This window comes from Phoca vitulina, unplaced genomic scaffold (assembly GCF_004348235.1).
Source record: "Phoca vitulina isolate PV1807 unplaced genomic scaffold, GSC_HSeal_1.0 scaffold9, whole genome shotgun sequence".
Taxonomy (NCBI): Eukaryota; Metazoa; Chordata; class Mammalia; order Carnivora; family Phocidae; genus Phoca; species Phoca vitulina.
Genome location: NW_022589712.1, coordinates 22,619,906 through 22,640,802, shown reverse-complemented (window position 1 = coordinate 22,640,802; position 20,897 = coordinate 22,619,906). Strand labels below are relative to the sequence as shown.

Genomic DNA, 20,897 nt, shown 5'->3' with positions numbered 1-20,897 from the left:
AACCCACACATTCCACTCTTCTCTGATCTCTGAAAATTAGTCTAAATTCCATTCTAAAAGGTCATAGCCCGTTCACATAAAATAAGGGATGCTAAGGATAAAATCAGAGAAGAATGACAGCTTTTACGGAATTATCCAACATTTTGTTAAAAAATAATCCTGCCCTGTTGTCACTTACTCTGTGCAACACTAATAAAAACAGAAAACATGTTCTATATTCTGAAGTAGCAATGAAAACAATTATCAATTAAGGACACATTTTCAAAAATTGTTGAAGGGAAATGGTAACTGGATTAAGTAAAATAGATTTTTAAACCCTCTATTTGTTTCATTAATAATTTAGCAAAAATTCCAAAGTGCCCCATTAGTATTTTTGTAATTTTACGTGCGAAATATTGTTCATGTAGGAACAAATCAGATAACCACCCGGAAAAATGAGTTTTGGGAGAGAAATAGAGAAAATAGATTTTGGTATAAAGTATTGTCAATGGGAACACGCCCTCTGGAGTTTGCGAAGTTCAGTTCTGACACCTGCACACCTCCTTCCGGATCTTTCCGTTCCGGAACATTCCCATATTGACAATGTTCTACATCCTGTATCCAAATTTCACAATCCCCTGAATTCCTCATGTCAAGAGAAAACTGGATCTGCTAGGCATTAACACAGGCCAGAAAGAAGAACCCAAAGGAATTGGTCTCAGTGGCAGAATTCCATGGCACCTGGATGAAGGAGAGACTTCCCCAGGACCCAGTGCATGGTCAGCAGCTTCTTCTCTTACTAGGGAAGGGAAATCAGTGTCACGGAGGGTTCCCCCCAACTCTGACCTTCATTTCACTTGTACGTTTCAGACCTTATGTCCTTCCCTATGTATTCTGCTCAGCAAGCAAATCCACACTACAGTGCTTTTAGAAATGGTATCCATTACCTGAGCAAACTGCTTCCAAGCACTTGATGATGTAAGCTTGCCAGTTCCAGGTCTGTGCATAGCAGCCAGAGTATAAATCTCTGCAGTGATTTTTTGCTTGGACCTCAAAAGAGCCAGAGTGGTCTTGGTGTTCAATCCTGATGGGTTTGGGTTACAGGAACTAATGCACCATGAAGCATAAACTGAGGATTTGAAGGTGGCCTGTTGCACGTAATTGGGTTTTGTATAATTCAAGAAGCACCAACTCACAGTAGTTGTCGTCCGCAGACTAGGGAACTGAAGAATCTGCTGGAAATCGGCCACATCCGTGAAAAGAAGAGTTGAGTTTGCCATTTTCCTGCTTGGGCCAGAGGCCATGTGCACCAGCATGCCAACAGGCAGCTTCTGGCCCCTTCCTTGCTCTTCAAGCTGACTGTCTCCTGGAGGCAACGAGGAGCTCTGTGGGCTCATGCTCATATCAGATGCTGTCTCATCAATATCAAGTTCATCTGAAGACTCTCTGCTTTCAGAAGGCCCACTGGACTTCTGGCCTAGAGAGGGTGCCCTGGAGTTGGGCAGGAATGGCTCCCTCAAGGGCATGCTGGCAGATGGATGGTCTTGAGATGAGGAAGGGGACAGCGAGGAGAAGGAAGATGACCCCGACTGCAAGCCATCCTTTGGCTCAGAAGCACAACCTTGTCGAACCAGTTGGGGTTTCTGTGGGCGTGTCATATCCTTCTTAATGTCTGAGCTGGTTAGCTCCACAGCACTGAGTTCCTCGACGATCTGTCCATACATCTTTTCTTCTTTGACCCTTTTCTGCTGCTTTGTTTCCATGAAGAGTTCTAAGCTGCTGGCTGGAGAAAGCATACGCTTGCTACCTCCCAGGGTGGCCACGCTGTCAGAGGTGGAAGGTAAACATAAGGGGATTGAGGATTCCAAGCCGAGGGGCAAGGTCTGAGGTACTTTCCAGATGGGGTATTTTTCTAAGCCTGCATGCTGCCCCAACACCTGGGCAATGTTGAATCCTATCCCTTGCATGGCCGCATTGGTCACCAGTGTTCTTTGGGTAGTATTCTCGTCGACTTTGCATATGACAATTGCAGGACTGTTCTGCCCAAGTATCTGAGAAATGCTTGTGTACATGACACTCCCGTAGGATGGGACGTGGGTCTGGATCCTAACAGGAACCACTGTTCCTGGTAAGGACTGTAAAGGCCCAGCATTTGCTGATGCAAAATCTTCTTGCAGAACCTGCTCGGAGGGAGTATCAGGTGACTTGGTGCTCTGGTCTGATGGAAACTTTGGAAGAATGTTCTTTGAGTGTAGCCCTGATGTTCCTGAATAACATGGGTAAGTCTGCTCTTTTGTGTGCACATAATCAGCAGATTTCTTTCCAGTGTGCTCTGCAACATGCTCTAAGGGATAGCTAGGATGGATTTCTGCCTGGAAAGAAGGCTTGCCATAGCTCTTTTGAGGGTGCTGCACAAGGGGATGTGGGAAATGGGCCTGCCACCAGGGAGGCTGCTGAGCTGGTAAATGAACCATACAGACGGTAGGATATTGAAACTGAAACAAGGCATTCTGGATTGGAGAAAATGGAATAGTCTCTTGATGTGGAAATAAGTGTGGCTGCTCAGACAAGTGCTTGCTTGCAATGTAGGATGTTGGTTGTATCAAGGGATTTCTCAGAGATTCCTGACTGTCCATGTGCATCATCTGTTGTTGGGCCAAGTGGAGTGGCCCGGAGCTCAGCTGGCCACAAGGCCCCACAACCTGCTTCCCGGGGTCCTCCGCCTGGAGAGGAGGCAGCACAGAGGTGGGGACGTGGTGCCACGCGGCCCTGAGGCCAGCGTGCAGGTGCTCCATCTGCTCCTGCTTCACACTCAGATCTGCCCCAGCCTCACCCTGGGCAATCTCTGGAGAACCGCTGAAGGACGCCTGCCGCACCAGAAAGCATTTCTTCCTCTCCCGCGAGGGAGATAATGTGGCGGCCGATGCCCTTGCCATCGGAGCATGGGACAGATTCCCATAATCAAAGGATTTGCTCCGGATTTCTGGAACCTCAGTTGGGTGAGGACAAGGCATCTGCTCGGACGAGCAGCGCCGCATCTCCTTTTGGTGGTGGTGACCCGGGACAGACAATGAGTAGGAACCGGCAGGGACAGTCAAAAACTCTGAATGCTTCCCAAACTCATCTTGCTTAGGAGGTGCGGCAAGCTTAATGGTTTCTTCTCTTTCGAAAGACATTGAAAAACTGGAGCTATGGGACAAGTTGCTTTCCTGACTGGGGCTGCGGGAGAGGCCAGTTCCTGTGGATTCGAAGCTGGATTCCCCTGAAGAGTGCTCCATATCTGCAAGGCGCAAACGCTTCTTTTTGGGTGGCAACTTCTCAGCTGGGAGCTGGGAAAGGGTCTCGCTTCTCTGGGGCCACTGAAATTCCTCCACAGGCTTTTCCAGCTCTTTACTCTGGGTGTCTTTCTCCTTCTCTGGTTTATCAGGCTCCTCGGTCACTCGAATCTCAGGAACCTGAATGTTGTGCTGGCGGACCAGCCTGGGCTGTGCGTGGTAGGACTGCTGCTGAGCCTGCTGGGAAGGGGAGGGCTTCCCCCCATTTTCGGCACTGTCTGCCGGTGGAGCCCACTCTGGACTCACCGGGGCTTCAGAAATCTCACTGTCACAGGTCTCGGAAGGCGAAGAGGCTTTATCCTGTGCGCTAGCCACCAGTTCAGCGGACTCAGACCTTTCGAATGAATTGGGTCGGCTCAGCGAGTTTGTGTGCTGAATAACAGAAATCACATTTCCAGGAGGCTTCCTGCCCCCTAGATCTGACATCTTGTCTGAATCAGTGGTCAAGGGTGATTCCTCGGACCCAAGAGATGGGCTTCCAGATTGGAGTTGGGGTCGACAGGGGTCAAAGCGCTCAGAGTGACCATGAGAAGGGTTCTCGTGTCCAGACATGGCAAATCCACCTCTTACTCCTTCCTGCATCTGCAACTTGGGGTCATAATCTGAGGTCATTATGCCCATGGGAGTGCTCACAATGCTGCTACAAATCATGGGGGTGTCTTCCTCATCTCCTACACTCTTCTCTTTCCGGCGTTTTCTATTTTCACATGTAGTTCCAAACATGGTTGGCACTCCCTGCAATGGCACCGAGGGATCCATAAAATATTCACCTCCATGTTTTAAAGAGCTTAAGCAGGAAATGTCCCTGTAGCCTTGCTTTGATGTCTCAGAGTCTTCCCACTTCTTGTAGGGTTTCCGGCAGACATCATAGTCATACCCCATCCGGTCCCCAGAAATCAATTTCTTTTCCTTCAAGGATAAGCCTGTGATACTCTTTGACGTTCTGCCATGGTGTTCTGCCTCCATGTGCCCCTCTTGTACCGAAGGCAGCTCAAATGCAGCCTGTCTTCTTAACATGCGCTGAGGGGGTATTCCTACAGTCCCTGGATAGAACACATCATCGGAACCAGTCATCCTTTCATCAAATGAGTGACTTCCTCTCAAAGAGGGAGGAATACTTAGATTAGTTGCCGAAGAAGTTGGCATCGAGTTGCTTCTAATGAGGGGTGAAGAGTCCACAGGAGCTTCTAAGAGAATTGGGTTGCTGCCTTGGAAATTCACAGGGAACAGCTTTCCTTCATTCCTGATAGATGATGGGATAGTCTGGGACTGTCTAGATTCACTGTTGAATTTCGTGGATTTCGGCATGCTTGTTTGACTGGGGTCGATTTCTCCCTTGCTTGGGATCAGCTGTGAAACAGGATCTTCAAACATCTTGACATCTAACCTGGTGTTTACGTGAGGTAATGATTCCATCATGCCCTTCCTCCCCATTGTGGCACGCTCCTGGCTTGCCGTTGTAACACTGAGTGTATTTCTAGGACTAAGCCGGCAGTATTTTCCAAAGATGATTTCTTCATAAGACTTTGCATTTGTGTTTGGAGGGCTTATCTGCTGCTCTGCACTTTCTGAGCGAGAAAAGTAACCGGAGTCAGTGCTTCCTTTACTGTGTGGGCTCAGAAGGTTTAGAGATGGCTCAGAATCTTGTCCTTTTTTCTCTGACAGTCTTAGTGCAAGTTTCTGTTTCACTGTGTGAGAATCATCAGGCTTAGTATTTAGAGAAAGATTTGGTAGCATATCAGAGCCTATATACTGAGAGCTTTCATTAGGTAAAGGAATCCCACTTTTGGGGATAATCAAAATCGGCACTTTCATTGGACCTCCCAGTGATTCTTCCAGTGACCCATGATAGCCACCTCTGCTGGCAAGATCCAACGGGATTGGTGGGCCAGGACTCATTTTCTCAGAAGCCTCAACAAACAAAGAGCTCTCCTCATCCGTGTCTGTACTCTGCTCACCGTCTGAATGTATTTCTGCTTCTACATCAATAAAACCAGCCTCTAGGTCCAATTTAGATACAGCTGACTCTGTGAAAGGGACTAATCCTGCCTTAATTGCATGGGCATGTGACTTCCTGTGCTTGTACAAATTGCTCTTTGTCTTGAACGAGAAACCACAAGGTATACATGGATATGGCCGCTCACCAGTATGGGACCTGATGTGTTTTTTCAGTACGCTTGGTTTGGCACATGCCCTGCTGCAGTAGGGGCAAATGTATTTGCCGGGCTTTTTGGGTTTGTGCTCTTTCTTGTGAGCATCCTCCGACTGTTCGATACTTTTCTGAGAGTATTGGCTATAAGCAGGGTTCAGACTTGAAATCTTTTTTCTAGGGTAACCACCACTGTGGCCATGTATAGGAAAAGAAAATAAGTCCTCGGAGGCAACAGATGGCAAAGGGCCAGGGAAAAGCCACGGAGGGCCTTCGAGGCTCTGATGTGGCTTGTTGCTGTGCATGACCCCCTGTGGCAATGAGTGCTGAGGGAAAGAGAGTGAATGTTGGCATGAGTAAGGACTGGGATGGTGTGGTGGGTATTGCTTCTCTGTGACTTGCTGTGCCACGTCGCTAGGTGAGGCCAGTTTCCCAGAACCAAAAAGTTGTGCTGATGCTGTGTCTCCAATTTGCTCAGGATCTATTTGTGGTTGCCGCTGTCCTTCTTGGCTGCCAAAAGTGCTCATCTTAATAACAGCTGATTGTTCCTGTCTCCATCTACCTGATGCCTTATCAGTTTCTCCAGACCTTGAGGTAGCTTTTTGTCCAAGAGCTGTGTCCCCGGTGTCCATTTTGTTACAAGGTCTTAAGTGCTAGTTCACTTGAAAGCCGTGCAGACTCATGGAGTGTCTTCAAAGCTGTGCTTTTCAGAGCTTGTTTACTTCCATGTTCCAGGGTGTCTGCAAACTTGCTGATTGCTCCTTCTCTTTGGAACCTTCCACACCCACCCCGTAGTCTTATGGGCATTCGATGGTAATGTCCTTGGACCAGGGTTATAACACAGTTCTCTCCATTGTAGAAATGTCCATCCAAAAGCTAAGTGCAAATCTATAAAGATTTCTTATGGCATTTGAATATTTTCAACTAGCATGAAATTGTGATGAATAGTCTGGGAGAAATTTTGCCCATCAACTAGAGTAAAGTTCAGTTGCCAGTTTCACTAAGATAAAATGATCTGAAAGAAAAAGAAACAAAGAGATCGTCATAATAGTTATCGAGTTAAAAACCAAAACCAATCCTAAATAGCCAGCCTGACATTGGATAAATTGAAAATGATTTTTACTCTAAGAATATTTTTTTAAAAAAGATTTATTTATTTACTTTAGAGAGAGTATGGGGGGGGCAGATGGAAAGGGAGAGAGAATCTCAAGCAGACTCCATGTTGAGCGCAGAGCCTGACGTGGGACTTGATCTAATGACCCTGAGATTGCAACCTGAGAGAAAACCATGAGTCGGAGGCTCAGCTGACTTTGCCACCCAGGCGCCCTTCCAAGGAATACTTTTTATAGCTGTTACATTAGTTCCACAATTAAAGGATATTAATTTCAAACATGGCATTAAGTCATAAGCGTACATTTCTTCAGTGCTTTAATTTTGGTCATCCTTTTAAATACTCCTTAATTTTGGTTAGAAAAGTATTTAAAAGAAAGCTTTTGATAGATATTATTTATAAAATCATAAGATTTTTAAAAGCCTTCACTAAATAAACATGGAGCTATTTCTAACCAAGTTGTATGACTTGCATGCTTAAGTGTACTACATATTTCTCTATATGGACATGTTTTATAGATTAATATATGTACAAATATATTTTATATGTAAAATAAAATAAATATATGTAAAATATATTACTTAAAATATATTTTACATATACCTATATTTATATTAACACACAATACAGATATATTTTATAGATTAAAACCGGTGATTAGAAGAGCTAGACTAAGGCTGTAAGAATTAAGATTGTCCCAGAACTTTGGAAAAGGCAGGAAAGTACATCCAAATAAACGATTATAAAACCTTCATAATATGAAAAACAAAACATATTTTGGGGATAGTTTAAAAATGTAATGATTACCTGAATGGTTTAGCATTCTCATGGACATGATTGTCTTGACGCTTCCTGGGTAGAAAATAAACACAGTTAGGAAAAATTGTTCCATGAAACCACAACACTGCTGTATATAAAGGTCAGTTTAACGTTCATGTACATAATAGGGTTAACAATGTAATGTGCCCTAAAGAAAAAAAGATTAACCAGTGACTGTTCTGAATACACTACACTAAAGAAGTAAGCTTTATATTGACACTGTGTCCAAAAATAACTGAGAGAGAAAAAATTATTAAAAATTTAAAGTAGTATTTTCTAATATATAAGATTATTATATCAAAACATCTTAGTTTTTTGACACAATTAGCCTGGTTCCAATTCCTTAAATATTTTTAAAATGTTTTATTTATTTATTTATTTATTTGAGAGACAGAGAGCAAGAGTGGGGGGAGAGGCAGAGGGAGAGGGACAAGCAGACTCCCCACTGAGCAGGGAGCCCCATAAGGGGCTCGATCCCAGGATTTTGAGATCATGACCTGAGCCGAAGTCAGACACTTAACTGACTGAGCCACCGAGGCGCCCCTAATTCCTTAAATATTAAAAAGTGGAGAATAGTGCGGTTTTTTTATTGAACCTATAGGCTTGCACATTTAAATTTACATCACAACAAATCAAGGAGTTCTGCAAATGGCTGTGAATGGCTCGGGGAAAATTGACAACTTAGAAACAGTTAGATTTTAAGTGTATACTCATCTTCCATAAGTGAATGGCCACTGTCATACCCAGAGGATTCTAAGAACTTCAGTGCTCAACTCTATCAATTATGATGAAAATTGAGATGTTTCCCTGATAGGCAATGTGGCAGTGCTTATCAAAGTAAGAAAGCACATATCCTTTGACCCAGAAATTCCATTTCTGGAAATTTATTCTTACAAATGTACCTGCACAAGTGCACAAAGATATGCATACAAGGACAGCTTAAATAAAATATGGCTCCGTCATAAACTCAGCCATTTAAAAAAATAAAGTACAGCAATAAGTACCCATATAGGAACTCATCCAGAAGATAGTAACATTGAATGTTAAAAAAAAAAAAAAAACAACTCCTTGCACCTTAGGATGCATTTGATAATCCTATTTGTGTATAAGAGAAACGTGATAAACAGAAAACTTCTACAGGGATGCCAAACAGCTTTTAACTCTAGTTAAATTGCAGAAGTAGAATCAGGGAGTCAGAAAAAGGGGCAGGAAAGAAATTTCTACTTTTTACTTTATGATTTTTGGTAATTTTTCTTTTTGTTTATTTTTCTTTTGTTTTGTTTCCTTTTTTTTTTTTTTTTTAGGGAGAGAGAGAGAGCACAAGTGGGGGGTGGGTAGCGGAGGGAGGGGCAGAGGGAAAGAATCTCAAGCAGGCTCCCTGCTGAGTGGAGCCCAACTCTGGGCTGGATCTCACAACCCCGAGATCATGACCTGAGCCGGAGAAACAATGAGTCTTTGGGTGAGAAATCAGTAGCCCCCAGATATTTGTAGCAAGACATCTGTAATCAAAATCCTTCTGCTAAGAGCCAGAGATTTGTAAAGCGGTAGCTGGAAAAACTAAACAACAAGCATATCAACTTTGGTTTGCTGGAAAGTTTTACTATAGGACTGAATTTTTCCCCCACAGTGATCTTCCTCTGCATCCCTTTATAGGTAATAAGACAAAAACTGAAAGAAGTAATGGCCTTATAATACTGCAATGCAAATTTACTTCAGTCCGTTAGAGCAACTATGCTAACAAGAATATGCAATGTCAAACCCAAATTGACTGAATTTTTTCTCTAATGAACTAAATATTTAAGGTTTATGTAGATACAACCACTGTTAGACTTTTAATGGTGAATAGCCCCCTCTAAGATGGAAGTACAGTGTATTTTCAATTCGACAGGAATATTTGTGAGCCTTTCCTCAACTAGCAGTCAGAGCTTGAACTGAACAATTTCTAAGTTACTTTTCACATGTAATATTTTACATGATATTGACCTGTGTATGCAGATCCATCGCTAGTAATAACAATGATAATGTTTGTTGTTTATTGTGCATTTACCATATGCCAGATACTGGTACAGAGCTTCATATGCGTTATCTTATTGGCTCTTCATGATGACCCTATAAGTGTTATTACATCTATTTGACAGTGGAGGATGATCCTTAGGGAGGGTGACTGTCAGAACCAAAATCAAACCCAGGTTTGGCTCACATCCAAGCCTACAAGGTCTCACCTCTCCCCATCCACCTCTGCTAGTAAGTTTTACCATAACTTAAAATAATACATCTTCAATAATACTTTCTCCTAAATATTGTCCCTTGGACGTCAGTATTTCCAGTGCTTAAATTTTTCATGGTCCTGGGAGAATATATGAGTTTTGCATGGTTGTACTATAGAAAGTGGCCTCAAAATGCCACTTCCTAGAAATCACACAAATCCATAATTTAAATAATGTTCAAAATCTGTATATTATATAAATATAAGGTATTTATACATTGTAAAAATATCAAGTATTTAAGAACAGTATTATGAGGACAGCGTCTTATGAGAACATGACAAATTATCATGACAAACAACTATTTTATTTTGTTCTTTGAAAAGCATTTCTTTCTAAGGAAAGGAAGAAGCAGCTCACAAGTGAAAATTAGGCGTATGGTCACTTCCCATTCATTGGTTTACCCAGATATATAATTTTGCTTACAATACTGACTTCAAATTAAACAATTACATAAAATTTTATGAAAAACAGGATTGGAATAATATATTTAGTAATTAAATAGAATATAATGTTTTCATTTAACAATGAGGTAATATCTTTATAAATCAGACAGATTTAATTTCTGTGGTATACAGTAGTAAATTAAAACCATTATACCCTAAACAATACATATAGAATTTTTATTCATTAAGAACATATTGTAAAAAAGAGATGCACAAATTAAATTCACACAAAGGCAATACTATTTTGCTATTAAAGAATGAACCAGAAGATGAAGAAAAGTGACATACAGAAGATTCGAAAGCCGATATTTCATGGTCAGAACAAAAATTACCTAGAACGTTTACTTAATTGTGGGATTTAAATTTTAGGAAAAGAGCCTAATCAGAAAAAGTCAAATCTACTATTTTATTTAAAAAATCAATTTTGCTGATATTCACTACGGCCATCCTATATTCCAACAGCATTTATTATCCAGAAAATTTTAAAATTCAAAACTTTGATCCCAGTCAAAAAATACATTGACTCAATTATGCAAATAGCTTCTGTCAGGGAAACCTCTTCCTTTTAAATTTCTAAAGACAAGCCTGCCTAAGATGTCCTACCACTTTATCATGAAACTGGATGATCACTTGAAACATGCTCCCTATTCCAGGTCATACAGGAGTTCATACATTCTGTCTGTCTGAGCTAGAGGTCTCAGCGGGACTGGGGATCCCTCTGGTCTACCCTCCTCTGAATCTCAATGTCTAACTTTTCACTTCAGTGAAAAGCTTAAGAATATCAAGAGGGAATTGGAAACCATCCCTATTTCACATGCACCTTTTACATTAGATTTTAAACATAGTTGAGAATATAGTATTTCTCTTCAACACCAGCCTCGGAGAGGCTTCAAATAACTGCTATCCATAAAATCACTTTCCTTCTTGCAGTTTCTGAGGTATATGGAGACAAATAGAAGGGAAAAAACATGAGTGATGGGTCCTTAGAGGAATATACTGATCATATTCTTAAACCATTAAAAATGTGGACTCTTTTCATTAATCTCTTGTGTACAGTTGTTTTATCTTGGAAATGGGAAAAAATCTGCCACGTAAATTGTGTGTAGCGTAGATCTATTACTGGGCATAGCGTGTTTGTCTTTTTAAAACTAAACAGGATTTGGGAGTGTTCTAAAGTCTCTTTGCTGCTCTCCTCAACTTCCAATAAGGGAAAGAATTCACTTTTAAAATCTCAAGGCTTTCAAAGTTGAATCCAAGATGTGATGATGACATTCGTCTTTTCTTGTTAGGTGATACTTTTACTGAGCAATCTAACTACCAACAATGGTAAATTCCTGAGCTTGTGTTTTATTGTTTAAATGTACGAAAATGCTTATTAATAGGGAAATAGTTTCTTTGGACCTCATAATATTATTACAACCCATCAAATGTACCCTTCTATATACCTGCAGCTTTAGTTGCATTTTCTCAATAGAGATCTACTTGGCGCTATAAAACCCACAGAAATGTGGTTAATTATAGCTATATTACTTCTCTATCGTGGAGATACATCTCATTTTTCATATTCCAAATAAATGTATGTTAAAAGTTAAAAGTAAATTTTCAGTTTTCCCAATCAATTGATATGTTTAAAAAATGTAATATTAGAGCAATCCTCATATAAAAAAACCCAAAAAACCAGCCAGTTATTTCATTCTGTGAGATTTCTTTTTATGGTAACCAAACCCACGCAGAGTCATTTTTGGCACCCATTGCCACCAAAGGAGAGATATTCCAAACACAATTTCGCATTCACATTTAAAATTTTCCCAATGTCTTTGAGTGCTACGAAAGGAGTGAGATATTTCGTTGGAGGATACGACTCTGGGGTTTCCTGTGGTTGGTGCCCCAGCCAGTAGGAGCCCTTTAGGCAGTAAAGACAGGCACTGCTTGGCAGCTTAAGCACATTTTTCAGAGGGGGACAGTGTTGAAAAAGATATTATCCTCTGCGTGGCTATTACATGGAAGAGTTGCCATTTTTCTAAAAGTGTGCCCTCTCCCTTGGCCACTTTTCACAATCCCACTCGAATAAATTTGGCACCCAGCTAAATAATTTCCTCAGACAGGCCTTGAAAGGAAAGGCACCGAAACAGCCTCTCATATAGACCTCAACAGAGGTCTCTTCAGGATAACAGCTGGGTGGGATTGGCAGGAAGGCAGGCTTGCTATGCAGATGAATAAAGGCTTACAGTATCCAGGGTTGTCAATCTGGGATCTTTTGCTTAGAAAAACACTATTTTAGAAAAAAGCTTTACCTCAGGAAATTAATCATTACTTGAGTGGTGGCAAAAGTCAAGTGCGCATCAAATAATAACATCCTAAATAATAATGGTATAAAATGACTGGCAACAAACACCACCTCTCTACTTCCAAAATTTTAATAATAAGCCATTTTTAAAAACCAAAGTGGTTATTGGACCTTTTTTTGAGAATTGGGGGGATATTATATTTGTAAACAAATATGCACATCTTAAAATTGCAGTTACTGAATAAAACCTTAGAAGCCGTTTCCATATATTTGCTTTTAAAATGCCAGAGATCAATTACCAAATATTTTAAACAATACATGAGCATCTCAGGGCACAATGATGGTTTCACAAATCACTACCACATAGGAGGACTGGATAAGGGGGAAAAGGATCTACAAAAAAACTGTGACCATTGCCAGAGTCCAGCTGAATACAGACTTATTTCCACAGGATGATTAAAAAAAGGCACCTTGCTGAGAGCCAAATTCATTATAAATGCTTCTTTTATTAGTAAAAATCCCCATAACAACCTTAGTTCTCCCTAAAATAAGCAAGTTGCCAATACGAGGAGGATACTGTATATTATATAAAACCTTGCCAAGCAATTGAGGGACCTTTTGGAGAAAAGTAAAAATATTTTGATGATTACCCTCTAATTTGACATGCGTTAAAATCCAATTTGATATTTAAAACCTAATGGAAAACTAAACTATATATTTTTCCACACTGGCTACACTGAGGACATGATTGCAGATGTTTGTATAGTTTGCATATTTAGTCAAGGTATTTATGACTTATTTTGACTGTAGCCTGCTACTTTCAATATTTTATTCTAAAAGTTTTTTGCATTTTTTTTTTTTACAATTGTGATTTTGTTTCACCCATTGTATAACCAAAATAATTAGGATACACTAAGTAGAATTTTACATGACAATAAACTTTGCCAGAAAGGAAAGAAATTCTCTTAAATGAGGTTATCTCAATTAAGGGAATTATAATTAAAACTGGTTTGCAAAACAAAACAAAACCTTCACAACCCTTTTCTCTCTAGAGGGCATATACATTGTTTCCTCCCAGATTTAATGACAAAGTTGGTTTACATATGGGTACATGATAGGCCAAAACTGCTTTTCAAGTTAAATGTAAAAACAATTAGAATAAAGTGATAAATTTTAGTTATCAACCTGTTATCCACATTTCAAAAAATGGCATCACAATCATCGATGCTTTCCACGATGCCGACTCTTCCCACAGGAACTCATGCACAACTTCGGGGAATCTAGAAAATGAACAAGAAGATTTTTTAAACGATGGCACTTGTAGTCAATTGAAGAGGCATCCTTATTCTTCATTCACAGAAACTGCTTTCCTTGAGGAAAGAAAATTTGGAAGCGGATCTCTCAAGAAGACATTTTTTTTTTCAAAGAAAAAAATTTCCTCTCTTTTAACACAGTTTCAATCTTTTGAACAAGTACTTGTATTCAAAAAAGAATTGCCTATACCAGCAAAAGGGGAGGCAATGAGGAAAATAATGGTAGGGTTATAACTTAACGTATTGGAACTAGAAATTATGCCAGGGCAGCGCATGACACAGTCCTGCCTTAAAGTGGAGAGTCTCATCAAACTTCTTGCGGTGCATCAGCAACTAAACTCCACAGGATGAAGTCTCAGATAACCTCATAGTGAATTCTTTTCTATAGTTTACTTCAGCAATGTTATGTTCTGTGCTAAAATTAATTTCTGAAATAGGAAGCCAAAACCAACCAAACTAAAATACTGAGACTTAACAAGAAATAAAGAAAGGGACTTTCTCATACTTAGAATTAATATTTACCCAACTCTAATCCAAAGACAGGCATGGGAAGTCCAACTTAATCCAAATAGATTCATCAATCAACCATCTTTAGACGGTTTATCTCCCAGTACAAAAAGGCCCATATAAAAATATTGTTACATTACCCTTAGGTGGTTATTGTATATTTGTTCATTTTTTTTTTAAATATTGCCTTTCCTTCCAGACAAGTTAGTGTCTCACAGGAAGGACTAATGATTCTAGACATGGCAAAACGGGCCTTAATCCAGTACCACCTGATGTGAGCATTCAAAGTGCTCGAAGGAAGTAGTTTGCTTTAACCCCCACTCCAATTCCACACCGCCACAGTAGCACTTTAGGACACCCTATGCACTTCGAGACGTGAATCATTACAAGCAAGGAGGCCTACTTGGTTCCTCAAAAGACACAAAAGGTACGAAAATAGCTTCTGCAATTGAAGCAAGAACCTCGTCAGCAGCCAGATGAATGTGGGTGGTCAGATAAGATTCCGTTGCTGCAAAGGGCAAATTATTAAGCAAATGCCAGATTTATTTTCTTTTTTAAACTATGTTCTTCTTGCCTCAAATCAACCATTTGCTGGTACTGAAGAATGATGATAAGCTCTACTAGCCTCCAAATTGAAAGGTTCATCAAAGCCAAAGAGGATGATTGATTAAACACTGAAAAAAAAAAGACATATATTCTATAAGATAATTAACTATATCTATATTTTTAAAAAACCAAATAACACCTCTTTAAAAAAAAAACAAGCTAAAGTGCTTTAAAACAACAACAACAACAACTATACTTTGGCAATACGAGCTAATCTAAAGTAAAGCATGGCATCCCTCAGGAAAAGAAAATTAATAAATCACTGAGCTATTTTGCACTCCAAACAAAATTCACCCATGACATAAATGGGGCAAGATTCTAAAGACATAGCTATTTATAGGGAACGATAACTTGCAGTATTCAGTGACTACCTATGACTGGCAATCCCATAGTCACTGAACTAAGAGGTAAGCAAAGGGAAGGAGAACACACCCCTCAGAAGGCCAGCACAGACACCCACTCCTTCCAACTGAGTTGCAACTATAGACAGGCACCAACCATTCCCAATCCCAGAATTCCTCATTCTTGCCAACAGCTTCCACAGGCAAAACAGAACACAAGAGTATCCCTCAGACAAGTTGTGAGGGCAGTGTTCCCAGTTCCGACTCTGCTTTTCCAGGCTTACTTTCCAGGACCATGGCTACTAGAAATAGGAAACACTTATCTCATGACATGCACATATATCTGGAATTTTAGATTAGAGAAGATCCCTCTTTTCACTCAATAAGAGGATTCAAAATTTCTTTTTGTCACATGACTTACAATTCATGACCTCTTCAATGCTTGGTTTTCCCTTGAAGAAAAAAAAATCAATGGCAAGGATATTACACTTATATTTTACCTTACAGAAACTTCCAGGTAATTAGTGTGATTTTAAAGCAAAGATCTGGGCGATATTAACATGAAAGATATGACACCTACTTTGGTGATTTACAAAAATAATTTTGTTGCAAATTAGAATCAGTAATGGCCTCTACAAGGGAGGCAGTTATTACTATTACCATAAAGACATGAAGATAACCATCACAGAAAATGACTTCTGCATTAATTTTAAGTGAGTTTTTGTGCCTCAGTTTCTTTATCAAAATATAAGAAAAATCTTTCCTCAGGGATGCCTCGGTGGCTCAGTCGGTTAAGCATCTGCCTTCAGCTGAGGTCATGATCCCAGGGTCCTGGGATCAAGTCTTGCATCGGGCTCCTTGCTCAGCGGGGAGCCTGCTTCTCCCTCTGCCTGTCGCTCCCCCTGCTTGTGTGCTCTCTCTCTCTCTCTCAAATAAATAAATAAATAAAAATCTTAAAAAAAAAAATCCAATAATTTCAAAAAAAAAAAAATCTTTCCTCAAATAGCTCTTGAGAATGTAGTGTGACAACTTATGTTTATGTTCCCTAGAAATCAAGAGGTCACACAGTATACTCTTAAACAATGGAATAAAAGAGAAGAGATTTTCATTTCTTTAACTTTACTTTTAGGTTATTAGATTCTTAAGAAATCATCAAGCAATGAAACTTTAATATTTAATAAAACTAACAATTTTATTTCAGGAAATAGTGTTAATGGATCTTGTTAAATATCCCACGTCATTTAAAATTCATTCCTAAATATGGAGTGAAAATTATCTTTCACTTTACTAACAAAGTACAGACTGATCTTTCTGTCACCTACAGGTTTACAGGAGAGTTCCTCAAAAATATTTTCCAATTCCCTCATCTCCAATTTGTAACAAAACACTTGGAAAATTTGAACATTACTGTTTCTGTCCCAGTGGTTTCTCAACCTTTCTATTCTTAAAAAATCTTGTCATTAGATATTTATTCTTGGATGCTTACAAGGTATTGGCACTAAGCCAAGGAAGGAACACACTAAACCATGATAGTAGATGATTGATAGACAGATGATAGATGATAGATAGATATATAGATATAGATAGATAGATAGATAGGTAGATAGATAGACGATAGATAAATAGATGCTAGATGGATAGATAGATGATAGGTAGGTAGATAGATAGATAATGTTTTTAAAATATCGATTATTGGTAGGATTTTTTATTATTTCAATTCTCTATTCTTCCAAAATATTTTAAGACAAGTTATGGCTTAATGCTTTAATATGACTTTTTGATGAATCTTGCAAAATGTTGAAGTTTCATTGGCAAACTTCTTGTGCAAATGTAAGTACCTTCCATCATTCTTGTTTTTTTTCTGAGGATAAACAAATGCACACTAGATCATAATTTTAGTAGAAGAGCTGATAAGATAAACCAGTTGCATTTTAGATGAGAGTCGTCACAATTAAAAATAATTATTATTCACATCTACTCTATGAAAAAATGGCAAAAAGGACTGGAAACAAGATATGATCCTTATGTTTCTCATTTAAAAGAAGTGTTTAAATATGACATGTTTAAAAGAATGAACACTGCTCTTCACACACTAGAGAAGAGATACTTATATCTAATAGTAGTAAAAGAAATTCCAAAGTAGTAGGTAAAGATGGGAGAAGGGTACTTAAAGAGAAATGCATGTTCAAGATACACTTCATTAATTCCACCAGTTTTTTTGAAGAGAAGCATCTCTTCCCCACTTTAAAAAAAAAAAAAAAGGCTCTAAATGGGCCCCTTGTTCTACTTCCCAGTGTCTGGTGCGGCAAGGTAAGAGGTGCCTGGGAGGTGGTAGAGAAGTCAGGCACGCGTGGTGACAATATACAAACACACACACACACACACACACACTTTGATCCGTGTGGTGACTATACGCTTAAATCTTTGGAAACAGTTTGTAAATCAAAGTGCAGGTTGGGGCTAGGTTTGAAATGTAAAGAAGAAGAAAAGGGGTTAAAGAGATACAAATAGGAACAGGAAAAGGTAGTAATATTTGGAACATGGGGCAATTACTGGGACAAGACAAAGGCTCTGAAAAGTCAAAAAATGTGTGTGGGAAAAGGGAGTTTCCACAAGAGGAAGTTGGGGCAACTGAGTCAAATTCACCTCTTTTGTGTTTTTGTTTAGGGTTCTGGTTCTAGAAACTGCTTGTAAAAATGATCCCAGAGCTACCGGTGGTCTCCTGCTGCTTCTCACCAGGTAGTTGGTGCTGGAGCACAGACAAGATACAAAATAAAACATTGTGTAAGTTAATACTACTAAAAACAACCAAAAAAGTAGGCACATGCGATTTAGGGATTATAACTTAAGCTTCCTTAACTAGATTTTTTTTCACTATTTTATGACACTTTTAGGCATTTATCAATGCCTCCTATGTGCCAGAAAATGGCTAAGTTTACAAAATACAAAAAGGGAGAGGCAAGCTCTCCATTTAAGACTTCAGAGCCTAATAGGGAAACGTTCGTGAACAGTAAGTTCAACAAACTGTTTTAGGTGTTTTGACATAAATATAAACACAGTACAGGGAGACCACAAAAGAGGGAATGGTCAATTCTATCAACAGAATTAGGAAAGGTTTAGCGAGGCAATGGATATTAAGTCTTTAAAGAAAACTATGCTAATATACAAAAGTACACAGGTCTCAATGTTAGGTTGAAAAATAAATACATTTGGGGCGCCTGAGTGGCTCAGTCGTTAAGCGTCTGCCTTCGGCTCAGGTCACGATCCCAGGGTCCTGGGATCGAGCCCCATAACGGGCTCCCTGCTCAGCGGGAAGCCTGCTTCTCCCTCTCCTACTTCCCCTGCTTGTGTTCCCTCTCTCGCTGTGTCTCTCTCTGTCAAATAAATAAATAAAATCTTAAAAAAAGAAAAGAAAAAGAAAAAGAAATACATTTGTCTGATGAAATAAAAATATAAGATTCTATCATTCCAGTTTCTCTCTAATTGTACATACTTTTAGCATGGTGAAATGTTAGTGTTCTAGTTAATACAACCTTATGGTTAGGTAAAGACCAGAGAAAATGATTTTTGTTTTAACATCTGCTAGTGATTATTTCCCAAAGTACATTAGGCTTCTCCTTGAGTTAATCAGAGTCTCCTGAACATAATTTAATCTTTCTTTGATGATTCAGTATCGAATAGTGCTCTCTAGTCCTTACTCTGCATCTGGGCTGTGATCATCTGATATTGGCAGTGCAAACTTCTCCCCACATGTGTTCCTAAGCACATGTCATATTTTCCAAGATCACAGTGGTAACTGAGATTTGTTTTCTTGACCACATATCTGACATCAAATAAGTCATATCTGACTAACTTGTTTTAGGAGCAGATATAAAACTATCCACTTCTATCACCATTACTTTTTGAGTCTACTGTAAATCATACAGGGAGTATTAAGTACTCTGAAATATTTTAGAAATCATTCAATCCATCAGTGAACTAACAGAAGAAAAAGGTGAGAACCAGAGAAATCAAAAGATTTCCTTAAGGACCTAGTAGGTCATTATGATGGGTTTGGGCTATTGTTTAGGTCTTCAAACTTTCAAGTCAATTATTTCCCACTCTCTAGACTACTTCCTCTTACTGAAAGTTTATTTATCTGGCCTTATTGCAGAAACTGAATGAAAGGAATGAAAACTGAAGAATAAATAGCATTGAACTTAGAATGAGCGAAAACGTTTATCATCCACACTATAAAACTAACCGGTCAAAGAAACAGAAAATAACAGTAGCTAAAAACTAATGGTCCCATTGAACTGACTATAGATTTTTACAGAAAATAAAATAAATTCAATGAAAATTTACTTTTTCCAAAATGAGTAAATGGTAGCAAAATTAGTTGTCAAAATAATCAGTTTCTACAAATAGTACATCATTTTCTATCCAAACCAAATATATTTAATTCTCAACCATTTTCCAGCAAAAGCTATTTTCTGTTATCAAGTTTCTTATATTCTTATAATGAAAAAATTTTTAAATTAAGTATTTTAAGTCAAATTATGCGATCATCTTCCCCAATGCAAGGATAGCTTTCACTGACAGCCAATGGAGGTATGCCCCTTGGTTCGTAATACCAAAATTTCACCAAGGAGGCCTGTGGAGATATGGTAACCCCATCTCCATAATTATTGTTTCTCTGGCAGAATGGTGTATGCTGCCTTGGTTTTTAAAAAGGGCAGGACCAATTAGATGTTTTGTATAATTAAAAATCTTACTATTTTGGGTACAATTTTAAATGGGACTGTTTTCTTAATTTCTCTTTCTGCCTCTTCATTACTAGTGTATAGAAATGCAACAAATTTCTATATATTGACTTAGTGTGCTACAACTTCAATGAATTCGTTTATCAGATCTAATAGTTTTTTGGTAGAGCCTTTATGGTTTTCTACATATAGTATCATGTCATCTGAAAATAGCAAAAGTTACACTTCTTTCTTAGCAATTTGTATACCTTTTATTTCTTTTTCTTATCTGATTTCTTGCACCAAAAATAACAAAATACTTAGGAATAAACTTAACCAAGGAGGCGAAAGCCCTATACTCTGAAAATTATAAACTACTGAAAGAAAGTGAAGACAACACAAATAAATGGAAAGATATTCCATGCTCATGGACTGGAAGAACAAATATTGTTAAAATGTCCATATTACTCAAAGTGATCACAGATTTAATGCAATCATTATCAAAATACCAACAGCATTTTTCACAGAACAAGAAAAAATAATCCTAAAATTTGTATGGAATTAGGGGCACCTGGGTGGCTCAGTCGTTAAGTGTCTGCCTTCAGCTCAGCTCATGATCCCAGGGTCCTGGGATCGAGCCTTGCATTGGGCTCCCTACTCCGTGGGGAGCCTGCTTCTCCCTCTCCCACTCCTGCTACTTGTGTTCCCTCTCTCGCTGTCTCTCTCTCTCTCTGTCAGATAAATAAATAAAATCTTTTAAAAAAATTTTGTATGGAACCACAAAAGATCCCAAATAGCCAAAGCAATCTTGAAAAAGAAGAACAAAACTGGAGGTATCACATTCCCAGATTTCAAGATATACTACAAAGCTACAGTAATCAAAGTATGGTACTGGCAAAAAAATAGATACACAGATCAAGAGAACAGAGAGCTCAGAAATAAACCCATGATTATATGGTCAATTAATCTTTGACAAAGGAGGCAAGAATATGCAATAGACAGAAGACAGTCTCTTCAAC

At 38.9% G+C, this 20,897-nt stretch overlaps 1 protein-coding gene across 2 annotated transcripts in view; it reads right to left on the bottom strand.

Moving 5' to 3' along the window:
* HIVEP2 (HIVEP zinc finger 2) overlaps window positions 1-20,897 on the bottom strand; it is a 92,581-nt gene that overhangs the window by 17,445 nt on the left and 54,239 nt on the right. For both annotated transcript variants that reach the window (XM_032407770.1, XM_032407771.1), the window contains exons 2-4: window positions 13,576-13,670; window positions 7,382-7,426; window positions 927-6,478 (exon numbers count right to left, since the gene is read on the bottom strand). In XM_032407770.1, coding sequence (XP_032263661.1) covers window positions 927-6,095 — 5,169 coding nt within the window. In that variant the 5' untranslated portion in view covers window positions 6,096-6,478; window positions 7,382-7,426; window positions 13,576-13,670. The remainder of the gene's footprint in view (window positions 1-926; window positions 6,479-7,381; window positions 7,427-13,575; window positions 13,671-20,897) is intronic.